Source organism: Anoplopoma fimbria, chromosome 4 (genome assembly GCF_027596085.1).
Source record: "Anoplopoma fimbria isolate UVic2021 breed Golden Eagle Sablefish chromosome 4, Afim_UVic_2022, whole genome shotgun sequence".
In the NCBI taxonomy this organism is placed as follows: domain Eukaryota; kingdom Metazoa; phylum Chordata; class Actinopteri; order Perciformes; family Anoplopomatidae; genus Anoplopoma; species Anoplopoma fimbria.
In genome coordinates, this window is record NC_072452.1 from 6,662,143 (window position 1) to 6,673,479 (window position 11,337).

At 41.4% G+C, this 11,337-nt stretch overlaps 1 protein-coding gene across 2 annotated transcripts; it reads right to left on the reverse strand.

Annotated features, from left to right (window-relative positions):
- Positions 1-1,522: 1,522 nt before the first annotated feature.
- On the reverse strand, positions 1,523-11,027 carry LOC129089860 (endothelin receptor type B-like). 2 transcript variants are annotated; one of them, XM_054597249.1, is made up of 8 exons: positions 10,789-10,972; positions 5,569-6,105; positions 4,997-5,109; positions 4,707-4,911; positions 3,748-3,897; positions 3,518-3,651; positions 3,308-3,416; positions 1,523-3,213 (listed from the first exon to the last, which is right to left on the reverse strand). In XM_054597249.1, exons 2-8 carry the CDS (start codon positions 5,956-5,958, stop codon positions 3,073-3,075), a joined length of 1,242 nt encoding a protein of 413 aa, XP_054453224.1. In that variant the 5' UTR covers positions 5,959-6,105; positions 10,789-10,972; the 3' UTR covers positions 1,523-3,072. The 2 variants fall into 2 exon arrangements, with proteins under 2 accessions (XP_054453224.1, XP_054453225.1); XM_054597250.1 differs by having other exon boundaries at positions 3,081-3,187; positions 10,789-11,027.
- Positions 11,028-11,337: the final 310 nt, after the last annotated feature.

Consider the following 11,337-nt stretch of genomic DNA (forward strand, 5'->3'; position numbering starts at 1 on the left):
TGGGAACGAGTGGGGCAGGGTTCTTCCTTAGAATCCACAACCATCTCCACTGTCTTTATAGCGTTAGCTCTAAGTTATTCTTACAGCACCAGGTCACCTTATGGTCAATCTCCGACCTGTAGGCGAACCCATCCCCACCAGAGATGAGTCCAGTTAGGGTGCTGTCATCTACGAACTTCAGGAGCTTGATAAACTGGTGACTGGAGGTGCAGCTGTTGGATAAAACAGTAACTTTGGATAAAAGATCACCAAATTCAGATATGCAGCCTTGGAGGGCGGTGAACTGTGAGCACTAGACAGGGAGATATAGATCTGATTCCCTGAGCTAAATACTCTAAAGAAGTGGTAGAACCAAATAAGATGTGTTTACATGATAAAATATCTGAATAAATAGCAGCCCTACCACCAACTGTGGCAGAGTCAGGCCTAGGATGGCTAGAGGTTTTCAATAACTGTGTTTTAGGGTCAGAGTCCACAGTGGAAGGACTCACTGTTAGAATGTACCCAAAGTCGTCAAACTCCGACGCTTGGTCAGTGCCCCTCAGCTTCTGATGCCGATTGGTGTATGGATCAAACAAACACAGGACTTTCTTCAAAAAGCCTTCTGTTTGTATCCCGTGAGCAGCTAAAATCAAACACTGACATTTTGTCTGACAGTCAATAATATTGTTTGTCATGTGACTCACCTGAGTCGCTAGCCACGTGACACGCTTGACAATCGGTAGTCAAGTGAGATGTGAGTCAATCAAGTTCACGTCAACCACGCTCTTTTCCTAAACTTAACTAAGTGGTTTGGCACCCTTAACCTTACTTCTTGCAAAGAAGGAGGGTTGTTTTGAATACACACTATGCATGTAACCAGTCCCTGACACGTCCAGAACTGATGCTAGATGGGTTCGTAGAGCATCATAGTTTGAAGCTTGGGGCCATTGACCAAGCGTCTGTGTTTGACGAGATGGATGTATTAGTTGGAGATACAAGTGTCTGGTTCAGGTCTTTCTGTGAAACATATCATAGTCAATAGACATAAACTGGATATCATTAGTCAACTCTTCTGTTTCCATTCTAATAATGTGCATACCATCTGGTCTGCACATGCTTGATTAGTCCAAATTAATCAAAGTTTGGGATTAGGTCATATCCTGCAGCAGAACAGAAGTTTTTAAACCGGTGGTGGAATTAAAGTGGAGCAAACAAATTTGGTGAACGCATTTCCCTTCTCATGAAACAAAGACGAGTTTTTGAGGGTTTTCAATACAGCATTGTTTACGTCCATGCAGCAGTCTTCTACTTCTCTGCCTTTGATGGCAGCACATGTTGGTGCATGACAGTCCAGTCACTTGTCAATCGGTGGAATAGTGTGAAACCCAGATAAAATAACAGATCCAAAGCTCTACTAAAGATGAAAAACCTTCAATGTATGCAGATATATTGTGTAACAATGAGACTGCTTCAGTACTGACGGGAGATTACCCTAAATACATGCACACTACCTGAGTAAATAACTGAAACAACACAAATCCTATAAAATAATATTTATTACAGCATACTCTCATCAAATAAGTATAAAGTATAAATGTGATTTAAAACACCAGGGCCAATATTCACATTTCATTTGATCTTCAACCTCAAATCACCTCTAAAAGTCTCAGACAGTCGCCTCTAGATGTATCAAAAAACAGGGAGAAAAACATATCCATATAAATACACATGAAGCCTTAATGGGTCACATGCTGCATCATCTGCCGATTTGATCACTCTATTACAGAGGAAAATGAAAATACTCTGTCCGAACATACTGAATAAATCAAAATCTATTTCAGTGTGGACACAGATTTGATTTTGCAAGAGCACACATTTACCTGGATTACATTTAATGGAAGCAATTTATATATATAAATATTTTTCTATGACCATTACAAACTTAAATAAATGTAATCCCCAAAAACAATCGCTCCTTAAAAACAAATTGGTCAATTTTGGGATAATTCTCCCCCAGCTGCTCTCAGAAATCATTTCCAGCCACATGGAAAATTGTTGCAACATGACCACTCACAAGAGGTGAAATATTTGGAAATAATAAATGCACACCTCATGCTGTGGTAATAAACAGCCTTCACGTCTCATGTGATATACTTTTTTAGAAAAATAGAAAAGCTTCATTGTAGGAGAGGTTAAGACTTATAGAGTGGATCAGACAGCTACACACGTACGACAGCACGAACACTGCAATAATAAAAGTACTCATAAATGATCCCCTCTGTGTAGCATGACTGGAATCATCTGGTGTTTGTCAGTGTTCTAGGACAACAGCTGGCCTCCACATGACTCAGAGCGGTGATGGTTTCCAGATAAAAGATTTCCAAAGATTGGTTTCTCCACATGACAGTGGGCTCCTTTTCACTCTGGGATGATGTCACCGGGGTACATGGGCATCGGGAAGCTCAGCGACTGTGTGTGTTGATTGTCAGATAATTGGCTTTTGTGTCTTTATGCCGAGGCGCAGTCGTGTGTTAATATATAAAAAAAAAACTTTTGGAACATAACTTGGAATCACAGTTTCCCTCTATCTCTCCCTGTGAGGTATCAAAGCTTCAACAGGTAGCACTTATCAGAGCTGTTATTCATACGTTGATTGGATATAACCATCGGTCTCAGTCTGCTCGTAAATAATCCTGTACATAAATTTACATGCGGCATTAATAAACACTTTTTATAAATGTGTTGACCATGTTGGTCCACTGAGAAAACGTTCAGTCCTCTGCACAGGCCTCAGTGTGGGGAGTATGAACATATTTATCATACGTTGTTTCTGCAGTTAGTATGACGGCCTACAAACACAAGGTACAGTCCTGTCCGGTTCGGATCCATCCTGGTTTGTTTTTTTCAGTCTCCTGTGAGTCCTGTAGAAGTGGCTTCTACCTCGCTCCATTTTCTCTCTCCTCACTGGTCGGTTGTCAGTGGCAGCTGTTTCTCCGTGATGGGAGCTGATGGGAACGTGGGTTTTTTTGGCACAAGAAGTAAGAGAGTGCCTATGTGTGTGTGTGTGTGTGTGTGTGTGTGTGTGTGTGTTTAAGAGGAGCTGGTGTATTTCTGACTGGAGTGGGAGCTGGAGCGGTCTAGTCCGTTCCCGTGACAAGAGCCCTTCCAGCGTCCCCCCGAACCTCGTTCATCCAGAGGAGACGTTCTGTAGCACCAGCAGCACAGACAAGACTGTGAGACAAGAAAAACACACAGTTGTGTACTTTTTGCTGACTGCATTTCCTAGTTATAATATATTTTAAGTGCCAGCATGTGTCACTCTTACCTGGAAGCAGTTTTTAAACTTCTGGCTGACAAAGTAGAGGGCAATCGGGTTAATGCAGGAGTTTAGGGAGGCCATGTTGATGCCGATGTAATCCATCACTAACAGGAAGCTGGCGGGGTAAAAGGGCAAAGTTTACAGTAAGGACTACAGGAAGTGGCAGAGCAGGGAGAACAATGCTCTCGTGACATTTGCGGTGTGTATCTACTGTACCTGAGCAGTTCACAGCGGTTGGGGTCGTTCTGGTCGTAGATTGTTTTCTTCAGGATGCGGCTGAGATGAAGAGGCAGCCAGCAGAGAGCGAAAATCAGCACGAGGCAGAACACTGTCTTCGCTACTTCCCTCCGCTGCGCACACACAAACACAAAAGACAAATGTTGATGCCTCCGTCTTTACAACCCTGGGGGCTAGAGTGGATCTGAGTGAGTCATTTGCACGTGTACCTGTTTCATGTGGTCGTTGAGTGCGATGCGCATGCCCTTTTTGCGACTGAGCATCTCGCATGACATTAGTGTGTAGAAGATTCCTGTGCAGGCCAGCGGGAAGCAGAAGTAGAAGCCAAACAGCCACCAGTCTTTCATGTCCTGGTAGAACTGGACAAAGAAAAAAGACCCAGTCAAAAAAGTGCATCGACAAATACAGTGTTACGGAAATTACATTTTATAAAGACTTAACGTATCTAAGGTTTAGCAGACACGCAAAAAGTCAACATTTTTCCTGCCTGGGCTAATAAAGATTTAAAGTTGAAACTGATGGCATACATAATAATTAACTTTTGCCTTGAAACACTTTATTACTTGTATTTTTGTCAGATATTTTTTATCTGAATTACAGGACAAAAAACAACCTTGAATTTCAATATGACGAATAAACTCACTTTTCCGTTATTATAGTATCACAGACGGTGAAATATGTTGTCATTATCAATATTATCTTACTGCAACAATATTCTGTTGATAAAACTAGATGGTCAATAAGCAAATGATCCTTTGTTTTTAATGGCCACATGATCTGTTCAAAGGCACCATGATTAAGGCATGTTGAACTGTGACCACTGGTTCTCCATTGAATATAGAGACGATGTTTCCATTTCCAGAACTTCATATACAAATAAGATAAATAAGTTCCAGACTTGTTTTGGTTTGGCACAAATTCTTTCCTTTTTCTCCTCAAAGTAGTTCACTGAATTAGGTCTTTTGGAAAAATGATATCAAGCTTGAATTACAACTCACTGATTTAAAATGACACATGAAAGGACGTTGCGGCTTCATTTCATTTCCACCGTGTCCTGCAATCCAGACCCTTCTGATTCAAATAAAACCCACTTTGTTATTAGTGTCTCGCAGTGCAAATTCATGAAACGCACGTCAATGTTTAATGAGTCCCATACAGATGATTTTACCTTCATAAAGCTTGTTGTCTGTTCCGGATGGAGTAGACACACGCGCAGCTTGTTGCCTCTGTACGACATCTCCATCATGTCGAAGGCCAGCGCCTCGGGCACCGCCAGCATCACAGCCACCAGCCAGATCAGAGTCACCTCCACCGCTTTCCACAGAGGGATGCCCATCCCCTTCACCCGGCTCCATGACGTCACTGCGTGGTAGCTACGCAAAAAGCACAGACGTACACATTAGCCGCATTAAGCACTGACGTTTGTTGTATGTGTGTGAAGAGCAGCAGTCCACATACCGGTCAATACTGAGAGCACACAGGCTGAGGACAGTGATTCCCACTGAAGCTTTCTGGATGAACGGCATCAATTTACAGATGTACACGCCGAATGGCCAGTCCTCGGCTATTAGCTGCAGAGAAAAAATAATGGGGACAGAGAGGAGAAACATTTGTAACGAGAGAAGTGTCCCCTGTGCACACACATGGACGGACTTCTTTGAGGTATACGTAGGGGTCCTGTCTAGGATTATTGCTGTGGCAGCGAGCCAGAATCAACATTTCCTCCTCACTGCAAGTTTGTCTCCCAGGTGTTATAAAATGAGTTCAGCACAAGGACAAAATCAGGCTACACAGTGGATTTTCACACTAAATTGGACACAGACCCAGGGCTGGGTAATGAATTAAATTCTTTTTTCTTTTTTTGCTTATTGTGTGAAATGCATGAATTGCTGGGTAACGCTTTGGTTTCATTGTTTGATACATCTTTGAAAACGTTACCGTCTTTTCCAAAAATTAAAAAAGAGAGATCATCATTCACACACGACAAGCAAAGGTAACACCAGACGGACACAAAGGATAAATGTTGTCACCTTAAATATATTGATGGGGATGGTGATGATGATATAAAGCAGGTCCCCCAGAGCCAGGCTGCCGATCAGGACGTTGGGCCCATTCCTCATGCACTTGTTCTTATATATGATCCTGAGCAGCGTCGAGTTGCCGATGATGCCCACCACAAAGATCAGGCAGGACACGATGGTGTTGACGTATTTGAAGGCGTGCTTGATCTCTGTGGGCTTTAAGCAGATGGTGGGGAAGGGGCCCTGCGGTCTGCTCAGCTGCGGGGGCAGGAGCAGGGCAGAGGCGTTAGTACTTGAGGGCCCCGAAGCTGCGAGGCCGACCTGGGCGTCGCGGGCGACCCGAGAGGCCCTGACCTCTGCGACTATCAGGAGACAAAGCAGGGCGATGACGGCCCTCATCCTCGCACGAGCCTCGAACTCACACAGTTTGCTTCTCTTCAGCAGTCTACGGACACACACTTTGAAGGCACTCACACACGTATCCACACATGAGGGGCCACGCTCCGGGCCTGGCAGCGTGGGTGATAGTCCGAGCTCTGGGGTGTCCTGCGGAGAGAAAGTAGAGACACTGTCAGTATACGTCTGTTTTGTTCACAAACTGTATTCATAGCACAGTTAATTCAAACAGATTGAGCTTGATCCTTCTTCCTGAGGGGAAATTGGTTCTGAATGAATATGTTTATAAATAATTTTGATTCTGATATTCTTTCACAAAACTAAAAACATTTTGTGTATTCAAAAAGTATTTAAAGATGGGGGGTTGGGGTGGGGAATGAACAGAGCAGATAAAAGATAAAAGAGACAAATGGAATAGTGATAACTGAGGTTATGGGTTACATGAGGAACAGCGTGTGTGTGTGTGTGTGTGTGTGTGTGTGTGTGTGTGTGTGTGTGTATGTGACAGAGTTACTCTCTTTCTCTCATAGACAACCCTGGCTTGGCCCTAAGCCTCTCAAGAATCATGTGAACCCCCCAGAATGCCCTGGGGCATCTCACGGGTTGATTAACGATGTCTTCAATATCTTTAGAGACATGCTATCAGGGCGCAAAATCACAACCACACACACACTGCAGATGTGCAAACCTCTTGTCACAGAGGTTTGGAGAGTTGAAGTTTTGGGGACAAACACTGTGCTTTTTAATCTAAAAACGTGCTTACACTTACAAAACTTCATGCAACCCCACTGACACACAATGCAAACACACACACACACACACACACACACACACACACACACACACACACACACACACACACACACACACACACACACAACTGTCAAACACAACTGGCATTCATGGCTGGATGGGGCTCAGAAACACAGAGGCTCATTCTGTTCATTCTGTTCAAAGACACAAAGTCACATGGATGAACTCACACAAATATCACAAGAAATCAGTTTTCATCCTTGCACATCCTCTGTATCATCTGAATTATGCCTTTGTGTTGTATAACAGGGTGCCTCATTAGGCCATGTCAGAGCACCCTTGTCTGATCTAATTGGAAAGCTGGATTTCAAGCGGCCTGATCCTCTGAATTGAATAGATTTGACTTTAAAATCGCTCTCTGACCTTGAGCTCTGCTGGCTTCACTTCTTAGAAAGAAGGAGGCGGAAAATTGGCAACCAGCAAGGTGAAATAAAGGGGCAATTAGTGGTTAAAAAAAGGGGGTTTTGTGCGGGGAGAGGAGCATAAGAAACTAGAAAAAGGTGCTTTAAAAGTATAAAAGAGAAACATATAAATGCAGGAACAGTATGAAAAGAAAAGAGGCAAAGATTGAGAGGAATTAAAGTTTGATGTTCTGAGCCGTTCAGAAGAACAATAGGCGGAAAAAGGAAAGCACAGGAAAGGAAAAATCACAAGAGGGGAAAGAGTGAGAGCCAAGGACAGGAGTCACGAGAGTGACCTGGAGGCAGTAAAAGACAGCGATGTGGGGAGGGTGGATGAATTAGCACAATGGATTCTACTTAAACGGAAAATTTGAGAAATAAATGCCCTTTTTAAAAAACCTAAATGTGACTTTGAGTCAGGCTTGTGAGATGCAATGGCTTAATGCTATTACTAATATTGGGTCTGTGGCTTGATACATTCATGAATATAAAGAATAACCAGATTAACAAACCAGACAACAACTTATAGATATCTGAAACAAAAGAATGGGCCCAAACTACACCCCAAGCCATAACGTTTAGGAACTACTGGTTTAATCTTAAAGAATATATTGGAGTTTATACTTTTTTTTAATGCAAATCAGAATTGATGCAGAGTAGAAGTTCAAAGTAGCATAACATCAAAAATACTTAAGCAAAATACAAATACCTTAAAAATTGTACTTAAGAGCAGCACCTGAGTAAATGTACTTAGTTACTACAGGTGGGTCCATCAGGAGGAATGTCCAGTCCATAATTATTTAAAATTTCTTAAATTACAAATATCTCAGTAACTGATGTGTCTCTAATCCACACAGGAGCCTGAATTGGCGTTCACATGTTCCTGCTGCATCATCCAGGGCTCAAACTCATAACCTCGAACGTGACGTGCCAGTCCTAATCACGTTGAGCTGCCAGCAGAGACTTCGGCAGTCAGCAGGGTTGCATGTAAAGACAATGTTCTGAGGTTGTGTGTACTTCATCTAGACAACATAGAGATGTCTGTGATTTATTTTTACAAAGATGTATTGCTCCATAAGTTTTTTTCCCCCATTACTTGCGATAGTTTACATGAGGATAGAATTTCAAACTGAAATGAACCACACTACATCTACCCTGACATCAAAATTAGGAATTATAAAGTTGTTAAAATACAAGTAGAGTTTTGACACTGATGCAGTGTAGCAAGTTAGACGTCAATTGAGCAAAATAATATAGGCGATAGGCTTAATCAGAGTGATATACTTCATAATTCCCGCCAGCTCGAATCGGTTGCCGTAGCGCCACCATCAGGACCATTAGCCCATATAGCCAAATGAGGAAGTTTGGCCTATAGTAGTGGACCTACGTGATTAGTTTTGTTTATGTTCATGCATGGGATGGCAAATGTCCTCGTAGAAAAAGAAGAAGAATAACAGGAAAACTATAATCCTCGTCTCCAGTTCGGATTAACAGAAACAACTTATGGTCAAAACAGGAATGCTGCATGGGAGGAGAAATGCTAACAGCAATGCACATGCCATCACATTGTTGTTTAAAAAGAAAGGATTCAAAAAAAAAAACACCAGTTGAGTTTTAGCTCCACTGAACCTAATTACACAGTTGTGTCTATTAAATGTAATATCAGTTCTCCCGGTCGCAGAACTCTCTTCTCAGGATGAGTTCATTTTCAAGATAAATAGAGCTGGGTGATGGACAAAATCTTCTGTCCTAATATAGATCATTTCATCTCTCTATAATGACATATATCACAATATAGCTTGTTTTCTCGTAATTTAATAAATAGATAGTCTGGTAACTTGAAACTTGAAAAAAGTATTTTCTCATTTAATAAGAACTTCAGTGCAAAATATTCAAATGATCAATTTAGACTGCATCATGATATCTCCCTATATGATTTCATCACCATATGACTCCATTGAAAGATGATAAATTATCATATTGATTCATCGCCCAGCCCTAACTATAAACTCTGGCATGTTGCAGTTATGTTAGAGTCAGAGGTACCTTAAGTAATCTTTCTTTACTTTGGTTGCACGGGTTAAAACTTTAGTAAATGTTTTAAGGAAACCTAAAGGAAGAGACTTAAGGGTTTTTTGTGCAACTGCTTTGATTTTAAGGAAACTCAAGCCCCTCTGTGAAAAGTAAATCCTGAATATAAGACTAAAAGCCAGTGAACTGGAAATGGTTTCATCCTTTTGAGTTAAATATGTTATTGCGAGGGCAACAATATGTATCCATCAAAAACAATCCATCAAGCTGCTCAAGGCCAACACATAAACTGCACTAAGCTGCAGATCATGAAATCAAAAAAGGAGGCCCTCTAAACTACACTGTGTAAGTGCATGAACATGATGTAGTCATGCTATGAAAGCATCTCTGAGGACCTCCAGTTCAAATCATCGGCTTGAAAGGGCGCATCAAACGTTCAACAAGTCCAGACCAACAGACGGAATGAGTTTTAATGGTGAAAAGGAAATGGAAACAATTCATAATAGAGTACAAATCTTATAAAGTGAGGCTTAACAAATGCATGAGTCATGATGATTTAATGCATGAAGCAATGCAGGATGTAACATGAAAACATGTTGCCCACCATTCACAAATGGTCAAGTAGCTTTAACTTTTGATTAGCTCACGCTTAAAAGATCATCAGTTAAGGAATGTTAATTCATACTTACTTCTTCAATTGATTGATGTAAGACCAATTTAGCTGAATAGCAGGTTTAAAAGTTAATTTCAGACCGATGCATTTGCTCTGAAAGCAGAACAATATCCATTCTCATAGAAATATAATGCTCTTTTTTTGTGCATCACTTCTCTCAACTTCGAAGAACACATATAATAATAATAATAATAATAATAATAATAATAATAATAATAATCATTTTACAATAGACAATAACTCACTTTCCACCCAATAGGTTGTAAATGTGGCCATTTGGTCATGCAGCAACATGTAAACGACCAGTCTGATTTAAAAAAGAAATGTCTTCATATATGTGAATGTGTACGTTCACAGTATGACATTAACTGTTAAGTAGCTTGGATAATGTATGTAAGTAAGTATCAATTAAGAAACCTAAATGTATGATCCATCACGTGTGAACTAACCACATATAGTTGGCAAAATGAATTCATAACTCTCCCTGCATTCATTCATGCTGATGAGTCGTGCATTAGTAATTACACGATACTTAACTGTATATTTATAGAACTGCAACAGATTAAATTCTGCGGCGTGTGATTAAATTATGAAAACGTAAACCATATTTGACATGCAATATTTTTTATTTTTTTTTATGAAAATGTGAAATGGTTCACGCAGACCAAAGTATCCCAGTTAATAAAACCCCTGACCCTATAAATAGAGAGAATGATAAATAGATACTTTGCATCTAAAAAAATGACAAAATAAAAGTTTTCTCCATCGCGCAATTGCAGCACAGAAGTAACTTAGGCCTAACCAAAAGAGGCGCAGTAGTTAGTCATGTGGCTGTGGCTTCTTTTGCGCAAAGTGCACAGTCAAACCGCACACTTAAACTCTGCATTTTGATAAGGCTTATCAATATAAACTTACCGGACCGCGGAATTCTGGTTTTGTCCAAAGTTTCCCTCTCTATATTCCAGCAGAGTTCCGCTAATTGGCCCGATCCTCGGTGGTTAATTACGATGTATTCGGTGGGTGTCCAGTGTGTCCGGCTGTGTGTCCGGCTGTGTGTCCGGCTGTGTGTCCGGATCCTCGGCTCCCCGCTCCGGCTGCGCTCTGACGCGCCTGGTGACGGAGCTCGGCTTTATAGCCGCGAGCCGGGAGACTGCAGAGATGAGCCAATCACAATGCAGACACGAGCATCCTTTCCCATCTTACAGCCAGGACCCAACAACATCTAACAAGTACGCATTCAAGTTTTACTTTCCCTAAAAAAAATCCGCAACGCTCCGCCAATTCAATCACTCCCAGCTCCTTAACAACAATCAACGACTTATTCTGGTTATTGGGCTGAGGACGTGTAGGACAGTGGCGATGAAAGAGGAGTTCTCTGATGTGCTGTAAATTCTCAGAAGTGGACTGATGTCATGGGAATGGATCAGCCTCCGGGACCCTTCCCTGCAGGATGTTACTTCAAAA